Genomic DNA, 25,201 nt, shown 5'->3' with positions numbered 1-25,201 from the left:
ACCTTTCCAACTAACCAGTAGATCAAAGCAAGGCTTTAGTTTTCTAGTCAACAAATTTTTTTTTTTTTTTTTTTGCTTTTTAGGACCACACCTACAGCATATGGAAGTTCCCAGGGTAAGGACTGAATTGAAGCTGTAGCTGCCTGCCTACACCACAGCCACAGCAATGCAGGATCTGAGCCAAGTCTGAGACCCACACCACAGTTCAAGTAAATGCCGGATCCCCAACCCACTGAGCAAGGCCGGAGATTGAACCCACATCCTCATGGATACTAGTTGGATTTGTTTCCACTGCAACAGAATGGAAACTCCTCAACATAACTTTACTAATAAGCATCCAGGGGCCAAAAAGTATGCTGGCCCAAAGGAAAAAAAATAAGAAAATACTTTCTAAATTATGGATTATTGTTTATGCCCTTGATCAGCCTTCTTTCAACTGAGGCGATAAATAGGCACTCAAACCAACTAAAGAAAAGTGTGGCAAGTTACAGATATATTTAGAATTGGTCAGGTCCCAAGGAATTCAAAGTAAAGGAAAATTTAAAGAAGGTGAGTGAGGAGTTCCCACTGTGGCGCAGCAGAAATGAATCTGACTAGTAACCATGAGGTTATGGGTTCAATCCCTGGCCTTGCTCAGTGGGTTAAGGATCCCACATTGCCGTGAGACACGGCTTGGATCCTGTGTTGCTGGGGTTGTGGCATTGGCCGGCAGCTGTAGCTCTGATTTGACCCCAAGCCTGGGAACTTCCATATGCTGTGGGTGCAGTCCTAAAAAGCAAAAAACAAATAAATAAAAATAAAGAAGATAAGTGAAGAAAAGGGAGTTCAGATAGGTTCTGAAGTTAAATGAAAACAAGGACAAAACAGAAGCAGTAAAACAGTCAAGAGATAAGACCAGCAAGGGCAGATACAAACTAGAAACAACTTAGGTAAATCCTGAGTATAAAGACCAAAGGACCGGAATTTATCTTAATCTCCCAAATGCACCAACTGGTGCTTAGTATGTAAAAGATCCTCAATAAGTACCTTTAAGTTGAAACAAATTCTAATACTAGCCTTGTGATTCCAGATAAATTGTTCTGTCTCCATTCAAGTTTTCCCAATTTTAAGATAGGAGAGTATCTACTAGGTATAAAATAAATAAGATACAAGGATGTAATGTATAGCAACAGGGAATATAGCTAATATTTTACAATTTTATATGGAGCATAATCTACAAAAATATCAAATCACTATGTTGTACATCTGAAATTAATATTTTAAGTCAACTGTATACTTCAATAAAACTATTAAAAGAAAACAGAGATAATTCATGGCTTTGACTATTTTCATAAGATCATTAATCTTTTTTCTTCTTTTTTTAGGGCCGCACCCTCGGAATATGCAGGTTCCCAGGCTAGGGGTCAAATCCCAGCTACAGCTGTTGACATAAGCCACAGCCACACAGGAACTGAGCCATGTCTGCGACCCACACCATAGCTGACAGCAATGCCAGATCCTTAACCCACTGATCGAGGCCAGAGATCGAACCCACAACCTCATGGTTCTTAGTCATATTCATTTCCGTTGTGCCACAATAGGAACTCCAAGATCATTGAACTTTTCTTTTTTTTTTTTTTTTTTAGGGCTACATCCGTGGCATATGGAAGTTCCCAGGCTAGGGGTCTAACTGGAGCTGTAGCTGCAGGCCTATGCCAGAGCCACAACAATGCCAGATCCAAGTCACGTCTTCAACCCACACCACAGCTCACAGCAACACCAAATCCTTAACCCACTGAGCGAGGCCAGGTATCAAACCCACAACCTCATGGTTCCTAGTCAGATTCATTTCTGATGCACCACAATGGGAACCTCCCAAGATCATTAATCTTATACATGAAAGTACTTACTAGAATATGAAGATGTTGTTAGCAAGAACACTAGACTAAAAGAGGAGCTGTACACTGACAAACCTGTCCAGTACAGATGGGGAAGTGAAGCTAGATACAACAAATGACTTCTCGTGATAACCGAAACCGAGATTAAATCTGGTAGGAAACCACTACATGCTCTCAATAACAATTTTGGTTTTTAATAACAGCTTTATTGATATATAATTTACATACCATAAAATTCACTCTTTTAAAGTGTATAATTCAATGATTTTCAGTATATTTATAGAATTGTGAAGCATTAACACCATATAACAGTGGAACATTTTCTCTCGATAACATTTTAGCCACACAACATTTGCAAGTAAGGTGGTAATGACAGGGACACTAGCACACCCCACATAGCTTTCTATGGAATACAATTCTGGTGAGTATATAACTAGGACAGAAACTTCCAGTTCAGAGTACAAATATGTTAAACCTCAGTAGAAAAGGCCAGTTTTCCAAGTGATTATAGCAACTGACACCTGTCATTTATGAGAACCCCTGGTTTTAAAACCTTGCCTTCAATTAATATTGTCAGTCTTTTTGACTGTAGCCATTCTGGTAGGAATGGGGTGGCACTGTGGCTTTAAAAGAAAAAAAGTAAAACTTCTTGGGAATTCTCTCATGGCACAGGGGGTTAAGGATCCAGTGTTGTCACTGCAGCAGCTCGGATTGCTGCTGTGGCATGGGTTCAGTCTCTGGTCTGGGAACTTCCACATGCCAGGGGTGTAGCAAAAAAAAAAAAAAAAATTCTTGATTACTACTATGTTTGACCACATTTTCATATGTTTATTGACCCACTGGATACTCTTATGAAGTGCCCATTTTTCTACAGGTTTGTCTATTTCTTCTTACTGATTTATAGGAGTTCTCTCTCTCCACACACACATACACACATAGATATAGAACATATTGTGAATATAAACTCCTTTATTGGATATAAGTTGCAAATATCTTCTTCCATTCTGCAGACTGTCTTTTAACTTTCTTAAATGTATCTTTTGATGATCAGAGGGCTTAATTTTAATGTGGCTCAATGTGTCAACAGTTTCTTCCCCTAAATTAAGTGCCTTTTGGTCTGAATTCTACCTTATCTGTTATCAAGTTTGCAACTCATATTTTCATTTTATTTACATTTACCTGGTATAATTTTATTTATTTATTTATTTATTTTGCCTTTTCTAGGGCCACACCCGAGGCATATGGAGGTTCCCAGGCTAGGGGTCTAGTCAGAGCTGTAGCCGCCAGCCTACACCACAGCCACAGCAACGCGGGATCCGAGCCGCGTCTGCAACCTACACCACAGCTCACGGCAACACCAGATCCTTAACCCACTGCGCAAGGCCAGGGATCGAACCTGCAACCTCATGGTTCCTAGTTGGATTCGTTAACCACTGAGCCACAACGGGAACTCCTAATTTTGTCTATTTTTAATCTTTGTATTTTTCCTTTTATAGTTGTATACACCATGTATACATGCAAAGTCGTAATTGATCACTCTGATTTTAAAGTACCTGTTTTTTAGTATTCTGGAAGCTTTGTATAATTATTTTAATAATAATTTTTAGATAATATCTTTAATTTCCTCTTTTGATATTTAACATCCTTGCTATGAACAGTCATTAAACTATTAACGTTTTCTTTCCCCTTTTCTTACTCTTCTCTAGTATCTTAATAAATTATCATCTTGTTACTTCAGCTAATAAGTATGAGCAACTGTTAAGCTTAAACTACTTTCAAGACACTCTCTTCTCCTTTTTTTTTTTTTTTTTTTTTTGCTTTTTAGGCTGCACCCACAGCATAAGGAGGTTCCCAGGCTAGGGGTCTAATTGGAGCTACAGATGCTGGCCTAAGACACAGCCACACCAGATCCGAGCCTAGTCTTCAACCTACACTACACTACAGCTCATGGCAACACCAGATCCTTAACCCACTGAGTGAGGCCAGGGATCAAACCCGCAACCTCATGGTTCCTAATCAGATTTGTTTCCGCTGCGCCATGACAGGAACTCCTCTTCTTCCATTTTTGACAACTGCACTGTATTTATATTGCAGAGCATGTAGCACATAATGTTTAAATGATACTTTCTCACCATTAACTGATAGTCTTAGTTTCATACTAAATTCTGTGCTGACCACTAGAACTTTTATCAGAGCTGCTCCTTTGATTTAAATTCACTCTCTAGTCTCACAGATTTCTCAGAAAGCTCTCATAACAATATTCCCTGATTTCTGGCATATGGAGGTTCCCAGGCTAGGGGTCAAATGGGAGCTACAGATGCTAGCCTACACCACAGTCACAGCAACACGGGATCTGAGCCGTGTCTTTGACCTACACCATAGCTCACGGCAATGCTGGATCCCTAACCCACTGAGCGAGGCCAGGGATCGAACCCGCAACCTCATAGTTCCTAGTCGGATTCATTTCCGCTGCGCCACAATGGGAACTCCCCAATTATCTATTTATAGTCTTTATATCTGAAGTCAGTTTTGCTGGATATAAAAATCTTAGACTCATATTGTCTTTCCTTGAGGCTTTTTGTTTTGGCCAAAACTGCAGTATATGGACGTTCCCAGGCCAGGGATCAAATCCAAGCTATAGCTGTGACGTTAAGTCACAGCTACAGCAATAAATCAGAGTTCATTGACAGAAGTTTTAAATATTTGCTTTGTTTTATGATTCTTCAGGGACTTCAATTATACCAATATTAATTATTCTTTCCCTTTTATAGTTGCAGTTTCCTCCCAAATCCTTTTTTCCTCTTGTATATGCTCTTTCTCTTCCTATATTGCCTATTTTTTATGTTCCTTCCAAATTAAGCTCCCTTTTTTTTTTTTTTGGTCTTTTTAGGGCCACACCTGAGGCATATGGAGATTCCCAGGCTAGCGGTCCAATCAGAGCTGTAGCTGCTGGCCTACACCATAGCCACAGCAACATGGGATCTGAGCTGCATGTGCTACCTACATACACCACAGCTCACAGCAATGCCATGGGATCCTTAACCCACTGAGCAAGGCCAGGTATTGAACCCATATCCTCATGGATACTAGTCGGGTTCTTTAACCACTGAGCCACAATGGGAACTCCAAGCTCCATTCTGAAATGATTTTTTTTCCTATTTCTTCCTAAAGCTCTACAAGCATTTTTTAAATTTTATTTTTATTTATTACTTTATTTCTGAGTTTTCCTATCTATGAATCATTCTTTTATTCACATATGAGTAACATTATTAACTTCTTTTAGTTTATAACACAGTTTAGTTTCCATTTGCCTAGTAGCCTTGTTTTTCTGACATGCCTTTATTGTCCATTGTCATATTATTATATTAATGTTTACCTTTTTTGATTACAGTGCATTTATACGAGGTTTAAATAAAATCCTTTTCTGTTACTCATGTCTAAATGAAATAGGTTTCATGTAGTACATGTTCTGTAGGAGACTTCCATGAAGGGGTTTGAAGTGAGCATAGGCAGCTTTCCTAGCTTCATGGCTAGCAGGCTCCCTCCTCTGGCCTTAAAGTGAACTATTTAAAACCATGGCCTCTCTGTAGCCAGAACCATTGTTTTAAATTAACCTCCTATGTCTTCTACATACACTCCAAGTATTCTTCCCCATCTTGAATACAAACTCTCTTCCCTTCAAACTTCATATTTCTGCCCTGCTCAATTTGGATTTTATTTCTATCAGCCTTTCTTTCTTTTCTCCTTTCTCTTTCTTCTGTGTTTTCAGGGCCACACCCATGGCAAATGGAAGTTCCCAGGCTAGAGGTAGAGTCAGAGCTGAAGCTGCTGGCCATAGTGACAGCCACAGAATCTCAGGATGTGAGCCTCATGTGCAACCAACCTACACCACAGCTCACCATCAATGGAACCAGGTCAGGAATCAAACCCACATCCTCACAGATACTAGTTAAATTCAGTTCCACTGCGCCACAATGGGAACTCCCACAATGGATTTTTTTCTTGCGTAACTTTACTTCTTCTGTTTTACAAAAGATTTTTTTTTAATTAATTAATTTATTTTTTTGTCTTTGGTCTTTTGAGGGCAGCACCCGGGGCACATGGAGGTTCCCAGGCAAGGGGTCTAATCAGAGCTGTAGCTGCCGGCCTACGCCAGAGCCACAGCAATGCCAGATCCAGGCCACGTCTGCAACCTGCACCACAGCTCCTGACAACACCAGATCCTTAACCCGCTAAGCGAGGCCTGGGATCAAACCTGCAATCTCATGGTTCCTAGTTGGATTCATTTCCACTGTGCCACAATGGGAACTCCCAGATATTTTTAAAATTTAGAACTATCCATTCATTGTGATCTTTCTCAGACCAGAAATCCTCTGCTCACATTTTCACTGCAATAGAAAAGCTATGATGTTCTAGTCCAGCTCTGCCTAACAGATACATAGTGTGAACAACACATGTAATTTAAAATTTTCTAGTAGCCACATTTTAAAAAGTTAAACATGTCAAGTAAGTCTATGCTACTTAACCCAACAAATCTAAAATACTATCATTAAACAATTATCAAAATATTATCTTTTTTTTTCATACTCAGTCTTCCAAACCCATTGTGCATATTACACTTAGAGCACATCTTACTTGGATCAGTCACATTTCAAGTACTCAATAGCCACATCAAGACAGTAACTAAAATAGTGGGCTAGCCCTTTTATTGCAAATCTGAAGCAGTAAAAAATTTCATTAATGTAAATGCTAAAAGAAATAATACTAGTACTTGACTCTATTCTTTAAATATAAGAAACATATGCAGGAGATTAAATAAAGTAGAACTTCATTTCCATTGCCTTCTAGAAGAGCATCTAAGTTTAATAGTTTTTATACAACTTTCACAAATACCCCTAACCAAAAACCCCCAAAAAGAAAAAAAAAACTTTAAATGTATGATTAAAACGGATTATAGACCTTCATCAATTTAACAATTTCCCACCAAAAATAAATTACAAAAATTTTAAATTACCTATATTACTAGACAATGTTCAGTACTCCCTGAAGACTACTCCTTTAAAGTACAAACAAGCCTTCCTAGAAAATCCTTCTTAGTAAAAACAAAACAAAAACCTATAAAGTTTTATAATCTTTGAGACAAAGTGATCACAAAAGGAAAATAAATACTCAAATAATACCCATCCTTTTTGAGCAATATGAAGCATATACTAAAGTAAACCTACACAGAAAATGTTTAAAGTAAGTCATTTAATCTATAACAATTCTTGCCTTTTTTTTTTTTTCATTACTTTGACTTTCATTCTGAATTTGTCTTACTGTTTCCTTGTGGTGTTGTTTAACATATTCCTCTATTCCTTATATTTCCTATAAACTGGAAGTAGATCTAAAGGTTTAGTTAGATTTACAGTCAGCCCTCTCTATCCACACATTTTGCATCCACAGATTCAACCAACTGTGGATCAAAAATATTTAGAAAAAAACCCCAACAAGCTCCAGAAAGTTCTAAAAAACAAAGCTTAATTTGCCGCATATTGGCAACTATTTACATAGCATTTACACTGTGTTAGGCATTTTAAGTTACCGAGAGATGCTTTAACATATATAGGAAGATTTGTGTTGCTTATCTGCACACACTATACCATTTTATATAAAGGACTTTAGCAGCCATGGATTTTGGCATCTGCAGGGGTGGGGGTGGGAGGCCTGGAACCAACCCCTTGCAAATACTGAGGGACAACTGTACCTAAATGTCTGTGGCAAGAAGTACACTGTGTGTTTCAACAGGCATTTGCTGTCTGGCTGTCCCACCACAATTAATGTTTCAAACTAAAAATCTCATGATTTATTAATAACTGAGTAAAACGTCTTGCATTAAGATGCTAAAGAGGCAGAAGTGTTATCTTTAATTAATTTGGCAGACTAATATTCAAATCAGAAATGTATTCTAAAAGGGCAAAGAAAACAGGGTAGAATGCAAATCTTCCCAAGTGGCTTACTGTAAGCATGGACTCTTCATTAAGTGATATTACTTACCAAGAGGTTATTCAACTTCAAAACAATTAAAATTCTTTACAAAGTAAGGATGTGGGTATCAAAATACAAAGCCCAATTTTATTTTTTCTGGAATACAAGTGTTTCAAATTTAAATTCAGTAAAATTTTTGTGTGTAGGTTTTTTAAAATGATTTTTATTTTTTCTATTATAGTTGGTTTACAGTGTTCATTTAAATAACTTTTCTTATCTATGATATAAACATTTTGGCTGCTAAGAAAGATTAGTCAATGGTAAATTTTATGTCAAGATTAGAAATTTCCTTATTTTATTCAATAGCTACCTTTCTAAGATCACAGAATTTTACAATTCAAAGAGACCTTAGAGAATATAAAGACTATGACAATTACTATTTAGATAGTAAAACTAAGGCCCATCCAGGCTGCTTCTATTTCTAGAGCTACCCAAGTGACCAGTGGCAAAACAGCACTTTGAACCCAATTCTTACTCCCGGGGCAAGGAAGTGGAAGTGTTATCAAGCAGATAGCCATAAGGAAAAATGTGTTTCTATAGATACAATACCTGCATTTAACTTAATATTTACAGCTACCATAAAGCAAGCATCTACCTATCATATGGCAGGCATACACATACCATGCATCATCTGTAATTCTTATCATGTTCTCCCTCTCTCTTTTTTTAATAGTTAAGGAAACTGGAAGTCAAGGTTTAAGCAATTTGCCTAAGATCACACATGCAGTAAATAACACTCCAAACTAGCTTGGCCATAAAAAGGTCTGAGGACCTTTTACTTCACTGTGTTTACATTGGCCACACTGTAACTAGCAAACAGTGAAAACTGTAATAAATTTATTTCAACATTCAACTACTAAATTTTCAAGTGATATACAAAGATTTTTTTAAAAACCTAAGCCAAAACCAGTTGAACTCTGTCTTACCTATAGACTTCGTTTGGGATCCCATCTTTTCACTTTCACCTACATTTGATTTTGAGGATTTATATTTACAGAAAAAAATAAAACAAAGATGACCATCAAGATATTCTTTGCCTAGAACTCAATAAGGACAAATAGACCTAATTCTAGGAGGATCTTTGAGTCTTAAGACATGGCCTTTGCTTGACCTAAGCCATTATCAACACACGATGAGATTTTCTAAGGCAGTGAATTCTCAAAATAAGGTCCCTGGACCTCCTCTATCAGCTGGAATGGAGTGGGGAGATGTATGAAAATTCAGGGCACACTCTGCAACATAGGATTGAAGTAGTCCCAGAAATGAAAAAAGAGAGAAACAGTGTATCTAAATAAATTTTTAGGATAATTGTTGCCATTTATTCATATTTAATGTAGTCATTACTATTCTATTTCTCATCTTATACTCTTTTAAAACATCTAAACTTTTTTTTTTCCTTAAGGGCTGTACCCGTGGCATATGGAAGTTCCAGGGCTAGGGGTCATATCTGAACTGCAGTTGCCTGCCACCCCATGCCACAGTCATAGCAACGTGGGACCCGAGCTGCGTCTGCGACCTACACTGCAGCTCGTGGTAATGCCAGATCCTTAACCCACTGACCAAGACCAGGCATCAAACCCGCATCCTTGTGGATGCTAGCTGGGTTCATTTCTGCTGAGCCAAAACAGGAACTCCTTTTTTTTTTTTTTTTTTTTAACTTTTCCCTCAAGGTAATTCCTAATATAATTCTTGTCTACTGGATTCTACTCTGTGGCACCGAAATCAAAGTAATTTTTTATTGTTTCCTATTATTCCATCCTGTCCAGACTTTAATCTACTGTCCATATAATCTTCTAAAAATGCACAACAGCTGCATTTTTTCTCTCTAGGTAGACCATGTCTTAAGGCTCAAAGATCCTCCTAGAGTTAGGCTAGTTTTTATTTTACTGTCTTATATATAAAAATGTCAATTGCTTTACCTTGAGCACCCCTCAAAAACCCCTTGTTTTGGGAAAGATTAAACTAAAACAAGAAATTAGCAAACATCAAGTTGTACAGTAGGGAACTTAGATTCAGCTCAACCATTAGTTTTGGAATTTCATACACCTTTTTTTTTTCCCTTGCTTTTTAGGGCCACACCTGAGACATACAGAAGTTGCCAGGCTAGGGATGGAACTGGAGCTGCAGCTGCTGGCCCACACCATAGCCAGAGCAATGTGGGATCGGAGCCACATCTGTGGGCTCCACCGCAGTTCACGGCAACGCCAGATCCTTATCCCACTGAGTGAGGCTAGGGATCGAACCCGCATCCTCATGGATACTAGTCGGATTCATTTCTGCTGAGCCATGACAGGAACTCCCATATACCTCTTTTGATAACATTTTAGAAGGTCTAAGCTAAGAACCTAAATTTAAAAATCTGGTAAAACATCTTTATTTTCGAAGTGAAGAAACTGAGCCCCAAATAGATTATGTGAGTTGCCGTATTACAAACTGCATGGGATTAAAATCCATACCTCCTGACATCCTTTATAATTCTGGCAGTAATAGAACAAAAAGGTAAAGAAGAGGTCTGAGTTCCAAATGAGACCACATGCTCAAATCTCAGAATCAGACAGGGCTCAAAACAACAGACCACTCTGAACATCTTCCACCTAGCCAGTGCTACTCCATACACACCCAAGTGCGTGTGCACACACATACACACTGGAAGTCACGTGTATGCACAGGCATGCACAGACAAACACACAAAAGCACGAGTACTCCAAGTTGTTCTTTTTAAGAATTACGAAGAAAATAGTTGACTTCATATAGCAGTTTAACTGTTATGAATCATAGCAGAGAAAGCTGTTGATAAAGATGTAAAATATTATCTCACAGTTACCAATAAATGCTTCTACACGTTTTGTTTTAAAATATATGTACAGGAGTTCCCGTCGTGGTGCAGTGGTTAACGAATCCGACTAGGAACCATGAGGTTGCGGGTTCAATCCCGGCCCTTGCTCAATGGGTTAACGATCCAGCGTTGCCGTGAGGTGTGGTGTAGGCCGCAGACGCGGCTCGGATCCCGCATTGCTGTGGCTCCGGTGTAGGCTGGCAGGTACAGCTCCAATGAGACCCCTAGCCTGGGAACCTCCATATGCCGCGGGAGTGGCCCAAGAAATGGCAAAAAGTCAAAAAATAATAATAATAATAAAAAAAATAAAATATATGTACAAAAGGTAACCATGTCACAAAAAAGGAACAATTACGCTTTTAGACATCTGTACATTTTTGAAGATTTGCAAATGGGGAAGTTCCCTTTATGGCTCAGTGGTTAACAAACCCGACTAAGATCCATGAGGATGCTCACAGATGCGGCTTGGATCCTGCATTGCTGTGGCTGTGGTTTAGACTGGCAGCTGTAGCTCCGATCTGACCCTCTAGCCTGAGAACTTCCATATGCCAAAAAAAAAAAATGTGCCATTTCAATTTAGGACGAAAAGTACAGATTGGAATTTAAATCTCTAGCAATTATATCACTTAATACCAAACTTTTAAATTTATCATCTACACCCACCTACTTCCTAAAAGGCTTAAACTTCCTAAAAGTTTACTTCATAAGGTCAATGAAACAAATGTAAAATATAATTACAGAGATGACAGGAATCACTACAAAAAATACCATCTGACTACAAATTATGAATACTGAGTTTCCTTTACAAATTATGTAATTCTCCTTGCCTCATTTAAAAAAGCAATACCAGAATTCCCGTTTTGGCTCAGTGGAAAGGAACCTGACTATTATCCATGAGGATGCGGATTCAATCCCTGGCCTTACTCAGTGTGTTAAGGATACAGCATTGCCAAAAGCTGACCCCTAACCCGGGAACTTCCACATCCAGCAGGTGGCCCCCCCACCCGCCAAAAAAGCAATGCCATTTTATCTGGTAAGATCATCTTTTCTTCCTGCATTTAAACTTTTGAAAGAATCTATCGTAGAAATTCTTATATAAAAGATCCAAAGCTGCCTGACAGTCAACAGAAGCAGAAACATTCTTCACATGGCCTTTTCTCCTTTATGACAAAAGGGGATAATGTAACTAATGAAAGCATTTTGATCCATTCTCTTTCTTTTCTTCTACTTCCTCATAACAGCCAAAGTCCTAGAGCTCATTTAATCTAACCCACTCCTTTCATAAAGAATCTTTCTCTAAGAGTACTGTTTTAAAACAAAGACTATGACCAAATAAAAAACATTCAAAGGTCAAATATGAAAATCTCTGCCATCCCTCAAGATAGGAAATAATATTCCTCTTTATTACGAGTCAGTTCTTAAAACAGATTGTCCATTTGGCTTATGAAAGTTCTGTGAGAAAACCCTATTTGCTCCAATTTCCAACTCAAGCCTAAAGACCACTAACTTCATGTCATTATTTCTCCCCAAGGTTCTACCACTCAAGTCAAGCAAACATTTTTATTTTCAGTCTTCCACACCACCACGCATTCATTCAACAAGTATTTATTAAGCAGCAACTATACGCAAAGCACTGGGCTGGGTTTTAGGGGTACACTGGTAGAAAAAACAAATGCGGATCCTGCCTGGCAAAGCTTGGAGTGGCCTTGCACAGGAGGCAACCTGTAAAGAAAATGAATGGCACATATAATAATAGCAGTAACTATGTGCCAGGCACTGTTTTGAACATAATCATGTTTTAATTGTCCTAATCCTCACAATAATCCTCTGAGATACTTTCTGTACTGAGAAGGAAAGTGAAGCACAGAGGTTAGGTAACTTGTCCAAGGCCACTATGAAATCAGTAGTAATACAGACAATTACAAACCATCATTAAGCTGTATGTAAGAAACTAAAAGAGAATTAGCCATATGGGAGCATATGGCTTCCTTCTGGGAAGTGTTTTGGTTATTATCAGCACAGCAGTTCTCACAGGTCTGTGACACCATTTCAGGGCATCCATGAGGTCAGAACTATTTTCGTAGTAAAAAAATATTCTTTTTCACTGTGTTGACATCTGTACTTAAAGGTGCAAAAGCAATTATGAATAGACTGCTGACAATACAAGTCAATGCAGTTGCACCAAACTACCAGTGGTCACCGTACTTTTCACTACCATTCACTCACAGTCAAAAAGAAAATCACTTAAGAATGTCCTTGAAGGAGTTCCCATCGTGGTGCAGTGGTTAACAAATCCAACTAAGAACCATGAGGTTGCAGGTTCAATCCCTGGCCTTGCACAGTGGGTTAAGGATCCAGTGTTGCCATAAGCTGTGGTGTAGTTCACAGATGCAGCTTGGGTCCTGCGTTGCAGTGGCTGTGGTGTAGGCTGGCAGCTATAGCTCCGATTGGACCCCTAGCCTGGGAACCTCCATATGCCAAGGGTGCGGCCCTAGAAAAAGGCAAAAAAAAAAAAAAAGAATGTCCTTGAAGAAGCAGTAAAATTATTAATTTCTAAAAATCTCAACACTTGAGTAAATCTTTGTAATATTCTATGTGATGAAATGGGAAGTATATATAAAGCATATTCACTGCATAGCAATGTTGTTTCAAGGAAAAGCATTTAGGCAACTGCTTGAGTTGCCAAGCTGAAAAAAAAAATTTTTTTTGGAATATCATTTTTATTTCAAAGAATTGTGGTTATTAAGAATATATTTGGCAGACATGTTCTTGACAATAAATAAAGTGAACCTCCTATTTCAAGGAAAACAACTGACTGCATTTGTTGCCAATGAAAAAAATTTGTGCTTTCAAGTGAAAATAAGAATTTTGGAAAATCTGAATCCATCACCATAAGATTGACAGCTTTCCAACACTTACAGATTCTTCTGATGAGACTGGAGATTTAACAATTGTGATTTTCTGGAGTTCCCTTGCGGTGCAGCGAGTTAAGGATCCGGCATTGTCACTGCAGTGGCTCAGGTTACTGCTGTGGTGCAGGTTTGATCCCTGGCCAGGGAATTTCCACATGCCATGGTGCAGCCAAAAAACAAACAAACAGGAGTTCCCGTCGTGGCACAGTGGTTAAGGAATCCGACTAGGAACCATGAGGTTTCGGGTTCGGTCCCTGCCCTTGCTCAGTGGGTTAAAGATCCGGCGTTGCCGTGAGCTGTGGTGTAGGTTGCAGACGCGGCTCGGATCCTGCATTGTTGTGGCTCTGGCGTAGGCTGGCAGCTACAGCTCCGATTGGACCCCTAGCCTGGGAATCTCCATATGCCGCGGGAGCAGCCCAAGAAGTAGCAAAAATGACAAAAAACAAAACAAAACAAAAACAAAAACAAAAAACAAACAAACAAACAAACAAAAAACCCAACTGTGATTTTTTGATAATGCATAATGAGATTGTATTTGGAAGATCTGGATAACTCAAAACAAACTGGAATTTTCAAAATGACCAATGCACAATGTTAAAATCATGCTTTGGTTTAAAAAAAAATCCATTCGAAGACTACACAGATAGACCAATATACTTTAAGTAACAGTGTATGAAAATGTTTTTGAAAGTTTGACTCCATATTTTAACTAACCATTAAGAAACTACCTTTTACTATCAAAGAATATCCACAATTATCTGAAATGGCCATTAAATTATTTCTCCCTTATCCAGTTACATATCTCTGTGAGGTCAAATTTTCTTCCTACACTATAAACAAAACTACACAACTGTTTGAAAGTAGAAGCAGATGTGAGAATCCATCTGTCTTCTATTAAGCTAGATTTTTTTTTTTTTTTTTTTGGCCACACTGTGGCATATGGAATTCCCAGGCCAGGAATCAGATCCAAGCCACACTTGCGACCTAAGCCATGGGTGTGGCAACACTGGATCCCTACTGTGCCAGGCTGGGGATGGAACCTGCATCCTGGCGCTGCAGAGACCACCACCTATCCCTCTGTGCCACAGCAGGTACCCCTAAGCCAAATTTTTTATTTTAATTTTAACATAAAACAATCCTACTCTTAGAATGTTGGGAAATGTAAGGGGTTTTTGTTCTCTTTTTATGGCCTCACCTGTGGCATATGGAAATTCCTGGGCTATGGGAGCTGAAGCTACAGACCTATGCCACAGCCATGGCAACACCCGATTCTTAACCCACTGAGTAAGGTCAGGGATTGAATCCGAATCCTCACAGACACTATGTCAGTTTCTCAACCTGCTCTGCCACAACAGGGACTCTGTTTTTTCTTTCTTTCTTTCTTTCTTTTTTTCTTCATTAATAATGACATTTATCCAGGGATTGAACCTGCATCCCCATGAACACTAGTCAGGCTCCCTTCTGCTGTGCCACAATGGAACTCCTACTGTTGCTATTTTTAACTGATGTGATAAATATTTAAAGTTTTCTTATCTAAAGTTCTAATACAGTAAATCAAGTACATATAATGCATGTTAAAAAAAATTCTTTGGGGAACCTTACAATTAACAATGTAAAGGGGCCCTAAGACCAAAAAATTTAAGAAATATTGTCTCAGAGTTTCTAAAAGGAGACCCATGTGGACTGAGCCATAGAAAATAAGAGGAAAGAATGGTCAGATATGTCACTGGAGGGCTATCCAGAGGCCAGATCATACAACTCCTAACAGAGATAAGGAGTCTGAATTTATTTGAAGTACAAGTGAGGAATTTAAAGCAGAACAACATGATGAAATTTATTTTTTTAAAAAGGGAGCTGTTGGAGTTCGCACTGTGGCTCAGAGGGTTAAAGACTCCACGCTGTCTCTGTAAGGATGCAGGCTCAATCCCTGGCCTCATTCAGTGGGTTAAGGATTCAGCATTGCCACAAGCTGTGGCACAGATCAAATGCGGCTGGGATCCAGTACTGATATAGCTGTGGTGCAGGCCTCAGCTCAGATTTGCCCCCCGACCTGGTAACTTCCATATGCTACAGGTTCAGCCTTAAAACAACAACAACAACAAAAAACAGGTACTGTGTGTAATATGGGAGACAATGTGACCGAACTAGAGTTAGGGAATTTGAAATGGGGACAAGTAGATAATGTGTGATACATTTTTAAAAGTTAAAGTATTTTAAACCTAACAGAGTTCCCTTGTGGTGAAGCAGGTAAAGGACATGGCATTGTCACTGCAGTGGCTTGGGTGGCTGCTATGGCACAGCTTCAATCCCTAACTCAGGAACTTCCACATGCCATGGGCACAGCCAAAAAAAAAAAAAAAACTTTAAATCTCAAAATGAAGTTCAAACAATATAGAATATTTTCTGTTTTCATTTTAATGTTAAAGAACTCAATTGCTCTATGATCAAACCAGAGGTGGGGTGAGGAGAAGCAACCGACCCAACATTTTAGAAATGTCACAAGTACACTAAATCCATACTCAATACTCTAATATAATAATATTTAAATTTATTTTTAGTCACAGTTTCAAGTTTTTCTTAAAATACAATATCATGAAATAGTAACTCACAAATCACTTCTTTGTGAATGATTCAATCATTCAATAATGTGATGGGTGCTATATTAGACACTATGGATAGTAGAATCAAAAAACAGACACCATTCCATCTCTCATGAAACTTGTATTACAGAATGATTTATTGGTAATCTTTGAGGATTCATGAGGCAACTAAAGCTGTTTCAAATAGTTTATTCATTCAAATAAACATTTATTGAATATACACTATTCCAAGATCTGGAGACAAAAATGATGAATAAGACACAGATTCTGCCCTTGAGGATTTTACTGTCTAGTAGAAAGAGATAAAAATAGATTTCCAATCATAATACACAGTATTGTAAACACTATCATAGAGGCACGTATGATGTACGAATTCAAAAACAAATGAAGGCAATCAGAGAGAAGGTTAGGCCCATCCATTTTGCTGCAAATGGCATTATTTCATGCTTTTTAATGGCTAAGTAATAGTCCATCATATATATACACCGTATCTTTTTTTTTTCCCGCTTTTTAGTGCTGCACTCAAGGCATATGGAGGTTCCAGGCTAGAGGTCCAATAGGAGCTATAGCTGCCGGCCTTTGCCACAGCCACAGCCACAGCAACTCGGGGTCTGAGCTGCATCTTTGACCTACACCACAGCTCACAGCAATGCCAGATCCTGAACCCACTGAGTGAAGCCAGGGATCAAATCCGCAACCTCATGGTTCCTAGTTGGATTAGTTTCTGCTGTGCCATGATGGGAACTCCTACACCATATCTTCTTTATCCAATCCTCTGCTGGACATTTAGGTTGTTCCCATATCTTGGCTATTGTAAATAGTGCTGCAATGAACACTGGGGTGTATTATGTTTTTGGATTATGGTGTTCTCTGGATATGCACCCAGGAGTGGGATTTCAGGATCATATGGTAGTTCTATATTTAGTTTTTTAAGGAACCTCCATATTGTTCTCCATCCATAGCGGTTGCATTTGCATTCTCACCAACAGTGTAGGAGGGTTCCCTTTTCTCCACACCCTCTCCAGCATTTATTGTTTATGAATTTTTTGATGAAGGCATTCTGACTGGTCTGAGTCGGTACCTCTTTGTAGTTTTGATTTGCATTTCTCTAATAATTAGCAATGTTGAGCATCTTTTCATGTATTTTTTTTGGCCATCTGTATGTCTCTTTGGAAAAATGTCTATTTAGATCTTCTGCCCATTTTTTGCTTGGGCTGTTTTTTGTTTTTAGACATTGAGCTGTATGAGTTGTTAGTATATTTTGGAGATTAATCCCTTGTCAGTTGCTTCACTTGCAAATATCTTCTGATCTGTGGGCTGTCTTTTTATTTTGTTTATGGTTTCCTTTGCTGTGCAAAACTTTTAAGTTTAATTAGGTCTCATTTGTTTATCTTTGTTTTTGTTTTCATTACTCTAGGAGGTGGACCAAGAAATTACCACACTAAGTGAAATAAGTCAGACAAAGACAAATATCATATGAAATCACTAATATGTGGAATCTAACAAAAAATGATACAAAAGAATTTACAAAACAGAAATAGACTCAAAGATTTTGACACCAAATTCATGGTTACCAAAGGGGAAATGCGGAGAGGGAGGGATAAATTTGGGGGTTGGGATTGACATATACACACTACTGCATATAAAATAGATAGGTAAAAAGGACCTACTGTATAGCACAGGGCAATCTATTCAATACTGTGTAATAACCTATATGGGAAAAGAATCTGAAAAAGAACAGATATATGTATATATATAACTGATTTACTTTGCTGTACACCTGAAACACAACTTTCTAGGTCAACTATACTCCAATAAAATTTATTTTAAAAAATAGAAAGTTATCAAGAAAGAAGTTTACTGAATGTTGGCTGAAGACTGGCTAATAATACATGAAGCAGGGAAAGGGAAAACTTTGAGATATGAAAACCCTTAGCAGGTGAGGTAAGGATGTAAGTAGGTCAGAAAGGTTGGTGTTTAATGTTTTCCTTTAAAATTTCCAGTTTTAAAAAAGGGCAAAACACCAATTCTATAATCCACTTGAGAAAACTTGATATCCATACTCAAAGGAATTCTTATTTTTCAATGTAGTTTGGGAAGCACCATGAGGAAAAAAACTACCAAAAAATCCCTAGAAACCAAAATGGATTCACAAAGAGATGTTAACCCCTAAAGTCAACTTTCACCAAGCATTTGATGGTTCAGATTATTTCATCTAAAACACAGTCTTGATCTTCCAAGAGTTTAACCTTCTGGAGGTAGAGAAATGTTGCAACCACTAGTTTTAATATGACACGACAAATCTTATAATGGTCCAAGCCAATTCAAGGTGTTATGATCCTCTGTGCCTATGGACAGCAGAGAGGTTGGGTGAGGAAAGCCTTCATGGAGACAGTGACTAAGTGGTGCCTTGAAAGATGAGTGGGTGTTTGATACCACAGACAAAGGGGACAGATGTTATACATAATGCCTATGCCAAAGTACAGATGCCATGAAAGAGCAAGGCCTATTTACAGAAATGCAAACAGATCAGTTTTATTGAGGCAAAAGCAGCTAAGGAGGAGTGACAAGAGATAAGGACGGACAGACTGGGCACTGATCAACAATCTATAGTTTGAATTTAACAAGTAACAGGTATAAAAAGAAGAGTAACAGAATCCGAGTTGTCTTTTTTAATATGAACCATTTATAAACACTTTATAACAGTTTTGGCAATGAAAGGATGATTTAGAAGGGGTAAGCAGCAATTAAGAAACCATGTTAGGAATATGCAAAAAAGGATAACAACCTTAACTATGCACAATCTCCTAAATTCAATCCATCTCTTTCCTGCCAGATCTGCTCCGTCTCCTGGATTCCTTACTACAGTGAAGGACACAAGCCTCCCAGGGTTGTCATAACAAATTAACACAAATTCAGTAGCTTAAAAAGGAACAAAATTTATTTTCTTACAGTTCAGGATGCCAGGAGTCCAAAATCAAGGTGTTGGCAGAGTTGGTTCCTTCTGAAGATCCTGAAAGAGAAACTGCCCCATGCCTATCTCCTAACTTTTGGTGTTTGCCAGCAACCTTTTCCATTTCTTGGCTTGTAGACACATCACTCCAATCGCTTATTCCATTGTCACATAGCCTTCTTCCCACTCTCTGTGTGTCCTCTGAGGATACTCTCACTGGATTTAGGGCTCACTATAATCTATGACCTTATCTCCATAATTATATCTGCAAAGACCCTATTTCCAAATAAGGTCATATTCTCAGGTTCTGGGAAGACATGAATTTTTCATGGGGTGGGACGGGAGACACTATTCAGCCACTGTAGGTATCAACCAATACATTTCCCAAAAAGAAATGTGATGTCATGCTTAACCCTTCTTCTTTCTTTGCATCTACATAATTAATATTGTTTCTACTCCTCTAAAGAGTATCTTCTTTTCTTAATCCCCATTACTGTTTTTATTTCAGTAGTGTTCTTTCTCTATACAGCAAACTTCCTGCTACAGCACTAGATGAATTTAATTATTACTCTCAATTCTGTGCCTGTATTGCTGGAGAAGGTCATACAGCAGGGTAGAGTAGTGGTACCATGAATTTATAACTAACTCCAAACTGGTCCTCAACATTGCCTGGCAGTCCTTCTATTTCTCTGGCCAACTGGCTCTCCTACTCTTTCATTACTATTTCAAATCTTTTTCTCTCTCCTTGAGCTCTTAACTTCACCCACTTCCAGCAACTGTCTCAGACTATTATATGGAGAATAAAGAAGCCATCACACAAAACACTCCCTCTCACTTCTGCATTCATCATCTCTCCTTTCCCTTTAAGTATAATTGCTGTCCTTTTGATATAAAGCCATGCTCCCTACATGTATTTTGTTGTTAATGTTGTTGTTTTGGCAGTGCCTGTGGCATGTGGAAATTCTCAGGCCAGGAACTGAACCTGTGTCACAGCAGCGACTGAACCTGTGTCACAGCAGCGACCCAAGCCACAGCAATGACAACGCCAGATTCTGAACGCACTGCACCACACGAGAACTCCTCTACCTGTATTTTGGATTTCATCTTCACTCGGAAACCTTACTAAATATCCCTTTCTGTCTCTAGAATATTCAGCTTCCCCCTCAACTGGATGTTTCTCATTGGCTTGTAAACATGTGTTAAGTTTATTTTTCCATTTAAAAAACAAAATGAAAACAACACCTTCCTTGAAATCACACTCCCCCTCCTGGCTAGAGAGCTACACTTACTCCTTCTGCTTGCTTTTCTCTCCACCTCCTCCTTCCCCAACTAGATACAAATGTGTGTTTCTGGAGAGATTGGTTTACCTATTTCTGTTGTCTTGGGTCCCTTACTTAATCCCTGTAAATGGAAATAACAATACTAAACCAACCCCATAGAACTATTGTGAGAATTAGGTGAATCAACATATATATAAAAGATTTAGGATAGAGCCTGGCCCATAGTAACTGATCAGAAAGTTAGTGATACAGTTATTACTAATAATATCTCATATACATCCATCTATTTAGCCAACTAATACTGTGGATTCATCCTGAATTCCCTCATCCCTCTGTTTTGATCCACCCCTAGATTTTGTTCATTTTTCTCTCTCAAATCTCCTTTGTTCTGAACACTTTCCTCCATCTCCACTCTTATTCTGTAATATCATGGATCAGAATAAGAGCCACCTAAATGATTTCCTGCATTTACTTTTGTTATTCCCCCAAACTGTCTCCTTACCATAGCCAGAGAGAACTATTCTAATCTCACATCTGAGGCTACCACCTAGTTTAAAACATTACCCATTGTACAAGGGTAATACATCCCCCAATCTACTGCATGGCCTAGAAAATCATGTAGATATATGGTCCCTACCTACCTGTTCACACTTACTTTGCATCTCACTTCTTTTGTCTTCTGATCTTATACCAACTCTTTCAATTCCTCAGATGTGTTAAGTACTTAACCATCACAGGTGCTTTCCACTTTCTGTTCTCTCTACAAGGATGCTGAATGGTATTGCCATTTCTCTTGGCATAATTAACTCCTATTCATCCTTTATGTCTTAACCCAATGGTCAATGATCAAGCCTTCTCTGATCCACCAGAACAGGCTCTCATTATGCACCTCAAAGTTGGAATTTCACATTTATGTGATAATTATTTCAACAACTTCCCCAATAGAATCCAAGTTCTGTAACGGCGATAACTGTATCCGTTTTTGCTCTCCCCTGTATCCCAAGTGCCCAATACAGCATATGACACATACTTAGTACTCAATAAAAATATACTGGATCAATATTAAACTTCAAGTTCAATGCTGCAAAACAACCTTACTTCTTGTTTAAAAACAGAATAGCTTTGAAGCAGAAAAAGGATAGTAGATCACTGGTTCATTATTAGTGTAGCTCTAGACCAAAATTAAAATTTTGTCCACTGATGGCTGTGAAGAGTAAATCACTTTAAAAAGAGATACTGATTCAACAACTACTGAGGAAAAGAAGGATGTGACAGAACATGTATTGTTTTGCTGTCATTTTAAAGAAGGGGTGAACAGGCAGAGAGGTAAGTTTTTCTAAAGTACTGGTTCTCAACCTTTGTTCTACTCCAAGGCACCTACTACTGCTACTACTACTATTACTACTACCGCTATCCCAGTCAGTACCTGTGACTCCAGCACATCTGTCACCAAGTGGCTCGCCACAGCGGGAATTCTCAAGCAGGTGGGAAGTATAAGAGAGATGTGAGAAATCTGAAATGGTACCACCTGAAAATATTCTGAATTCTCTGCCCTTCCCTCCCCCTTATAGCCATCCCTCTCCCCCTTATAGCCATCCCTCTTCCCAAATATAATTTAAGGAAAAAAGGAGTCAGATAGATGTCATTTATATTTAATTTTTAAGTGCAACCTATAATTTGTTTTGCATCAACATTGTTTTCCTAACTACTAACTACATTAATATTAAATGTAGTATTAACTAAAGACACAAAGGACAAGAGAAGGGCTAATCTGGAAGGATACTCAAGACCAATTTAAACCATAAGTTACCTATACTGGAGGTATCTGTATCTTAATTATGTTATGGTAATATGTTTTAAGGTATTTATCTCTAAAACCATTGACTTTTAGTGCACATGTGCTATATTAAGCCATAACTGACCTCAAAAATTATGTCCTAATGTCCATATCCTTAAAACAACAGAATTGAATTCACTTACTAAGAAATAAACCGGCCAAGAATGTGTGGACATTTTTCTAAAATTTCAAGGTCTAAATAGATTGTTAACACTACATGAGACAACCTCCGAAATTCTGCAGATGATACAAAGGCAGGTCTGCTTTGAAAGGCACTACTAACCATGAACCTCCCTCCTCAATAAAACACATAACTGATTCCATGAAAACTGTAGAAATTGTTAAATGTAGGAATAACCCCACAGACAGAGAAGTCAACTATAACTGAAAAAACACATAATCACCATTTTCTGAGATCTTTAAACCAAAGATTTCAAACATTCTCACCCTGTGATAGGCTAGCATTTCTTATTTTGAGAAATAATGGCCACCTTCTAAGCCAGGAGGTGGAACAGAATCAGAATATGTAACTACGATTTCTAAAAATAAACATGGATAATTTTATTATAGCTCTGAATACTCATTTAAAAAATGTAAAGATGAAAAAATACAGCACCAGCTCCTGCTCAAAGACCAACCCTTTCTCCAAAATTGGGTTTTATATCTGACAACAAAAAATCACTTTAAAGTTTCCTTAATTCTTTTGAAAAATGAATTAGATATTGTCTCATTTTTTAAAAGTTGTTTATCTTCAGTAGATACTTTCAGCTGTAAATTAAGAGTAGCCGAAGCCACTCTTGCTGTTATTCAAACTATTTCTAAAGACCATCCAATGCTATTTCACTACTATCTTCTAGAAACTATCACTAATCAAGAAATTAAGAGATATTTATATATACCTAGAATAAGAAGTGATTAGCTTCGCATCAACACTTCCATTCCAACCTCTTCAGAAAGGATGAAAGAAATTAACCGTCCTTGCAGTGGAGAAGAAATCTCCCATATGCAATTCTGTGCTAATCAAAGATAAATTACACCACCTCTTTCACGGCTGATAGGAAAGCAAAAGAACGCTAACCACTAAGCAAGGAGAGGATGTATTTCTGATATTCATATTGATTTGGATCCAATGGGCACTCTCAATTATCACAACTGATAGTAATGATGATTTCTTATAAAATCTAGTGTTCAAAGAGCTTTGTACATAACTGATTATACCATTTTTATCTACTTTAAAATGAAAGATGCATTCTTGTATTTAAATTATCTAGTTAGACAATGCTCTTTATGTAACAGTGTTAATACATCCTGATTTCTGATTATTGTAATGTGCTAATTTACTTTTCTGCAAAACACGGTAGTTTTGTTTTGCACCACCACTACTCTACCCATACCCAAGACTAGAGAGAGACTAAATCAAATGGTCATTCTTCACACACTCAAAAATAAATCTAGACTTAGGGAAATATGGTAAAGTATATAAAACCTCAATGTTAGAAGTCATGCGAATAACTAGGGCTCTCTGGTTGAATCTGCTTGTAATTTAAAGACCAACTAACTGTAAACTAAGAAGGACACTGATACCATCTTGTTTATCCTACTAAATTTCCTAAGAGCTTTTATCAAATTCCCCTAAACAGTTCATGCAGACAAGGAATAGTCTGTGTGAAACAACAGAAATTGACCTGAAATAGCTAAAAATAAGGGCTGTGTCTGCTAGCGATATACAATCCTAGTTTATCAATCTGAAAGTAGATCCAAAAACTCAAATGTTAAAAAGTGTACGAAAGTGTTCTTACGACAGAGAATCTTTGAGCCCAAGTCTTAGGTTTATTAATGTAATATGCACAAGCAGGCTGATACACTTAGTTCCTGTTTCCTCCTCAAAGAGATACTAGGAAGGTGGATGACAGGCTCCCAGAAGACCTACACGTCAAACTACACAACTTTTTCTACTCTAACCTCACTTCACTCTGCTTCCTGCACACAACGCACTCCCCCGTCACATATGAAAGCCCAGGTGCCCTGGTTAGCAGTTTTCTAGGGTCGTTTCACTGGTGCGTTAAACGGGACCTGATGACTGGAGCTGAATGCCACCCCTCCAGAGCCCATTGCTCACCTCTAGCTTGTGGTTGATTTGGGACACAGTCTGGGCTTTGTGGCAAAGCTGCGCGAAGCAGGAGCTCAGGCTGGTCATTTTCTGCCTCCCCTCATAAGTGATGTCCGCCTGATCCGGATCAATCTCGCCCAGAAGCAGATCCACATCCACGAAGGCTTTGTCGAACTCCTTCTCCAGCACCTCCAGCCACCGGAACATGGATACCCCGCCAGGGGGGACCCCCACAGCACAAGAGGCTCCCCCTGGGCCCCCACCGGCTCCTGCCGGGCATGGGCCGCCAGCCGACATGGCGCCGTCTAGGGCCTCCCCCGACTGCCGCTGACCCCGCTGTCCACCCGCGAGAGGAACTGCTGGGACTGCAGGAAGCCCCGCGCACACACGCTCCGTCGGTCCCCTCCCTTACCCTCACGCGGCTAACGCCGGCAACGCAGCCCGGAGTGGCAGGAGTAGCAAAGCTGAGGCGGCGGCGGCAACCGCACACGGAAGACTCCGGCAGTCCCACCTCCCGGCCCGCCCCCGCTGCGCATGCGTAGAAAAGACCAAGGCGGAGGCAGCCGGGAGAGACGAAGTGGGCGGGGCTAGGATGCGACGTAAGCCTATGAAAAGCCTCTGCTTGGGACCGGCCTGTCAGCGGCCATATTGACATCTGGCAAACTCTAGCTTGAATACCCGAAAAACAGAGGCTCGTGATGTTGGCTTCCAAGTTGGAAAGGCCTGAGGAAGAGAAAAGTGTCCACGTAGCAAAGCGGAAGAGCTTTTG

The 25,201-nt window shown here is 38.9% G+C and overlaps 1 protein-coding gene across 2 annotated transcripts in view; it reads right to left on the bottom strand.

Moving 5' to 3' along the window:
- Nucleotides 1–24,975, bottom strand: part of GOPC (golgi associated PDZ and coiled-coil motif containing) — a 48,869-nt gene extending 23,894 nt beyond the window's left edge. The window contains exon 1 of one of the 2 annotated variants that reach the window (XM_047759723.1): nucleotides 24,442–24,975. In XM_047759723.1, coding sequence (XP_047615679.1) covers nucleotides 24,442–24,729 — 288 coding nt within the window. In that variant the 5' untranslated portion in view covers nucleotides 24,730–24,975. The remainder of the gene's footprint in view (nucleotides 1–24,441) is intronic. The other variant, XM_047759733.1, reaches the window with a different exon arrangement.
- Between the last annotated feature and the right edge of the window lie 226 nt (nucleotides 24,976–25,201).

The sequence above is a fragment of the Phacochoerus africanus genome, chromosome 2, assembly GCF_016906955.1.
Source record: "Phacochoerus africanus isolate WHEZ1 chromosome 2, ROS_Pafr_v1, whole genome shotgun sequence".
NCBI lineage: Eukaryota > Metazoa > Chordata > Mammalia > Artiodactyla > Suidae > Phacochoerus > Phacochoerus africanus.
The sequence above is the reverse complement of the archived record's forward strand: the minus strand, read 5'-3'. Positions and strand labels throughout refer to the sequence as shown.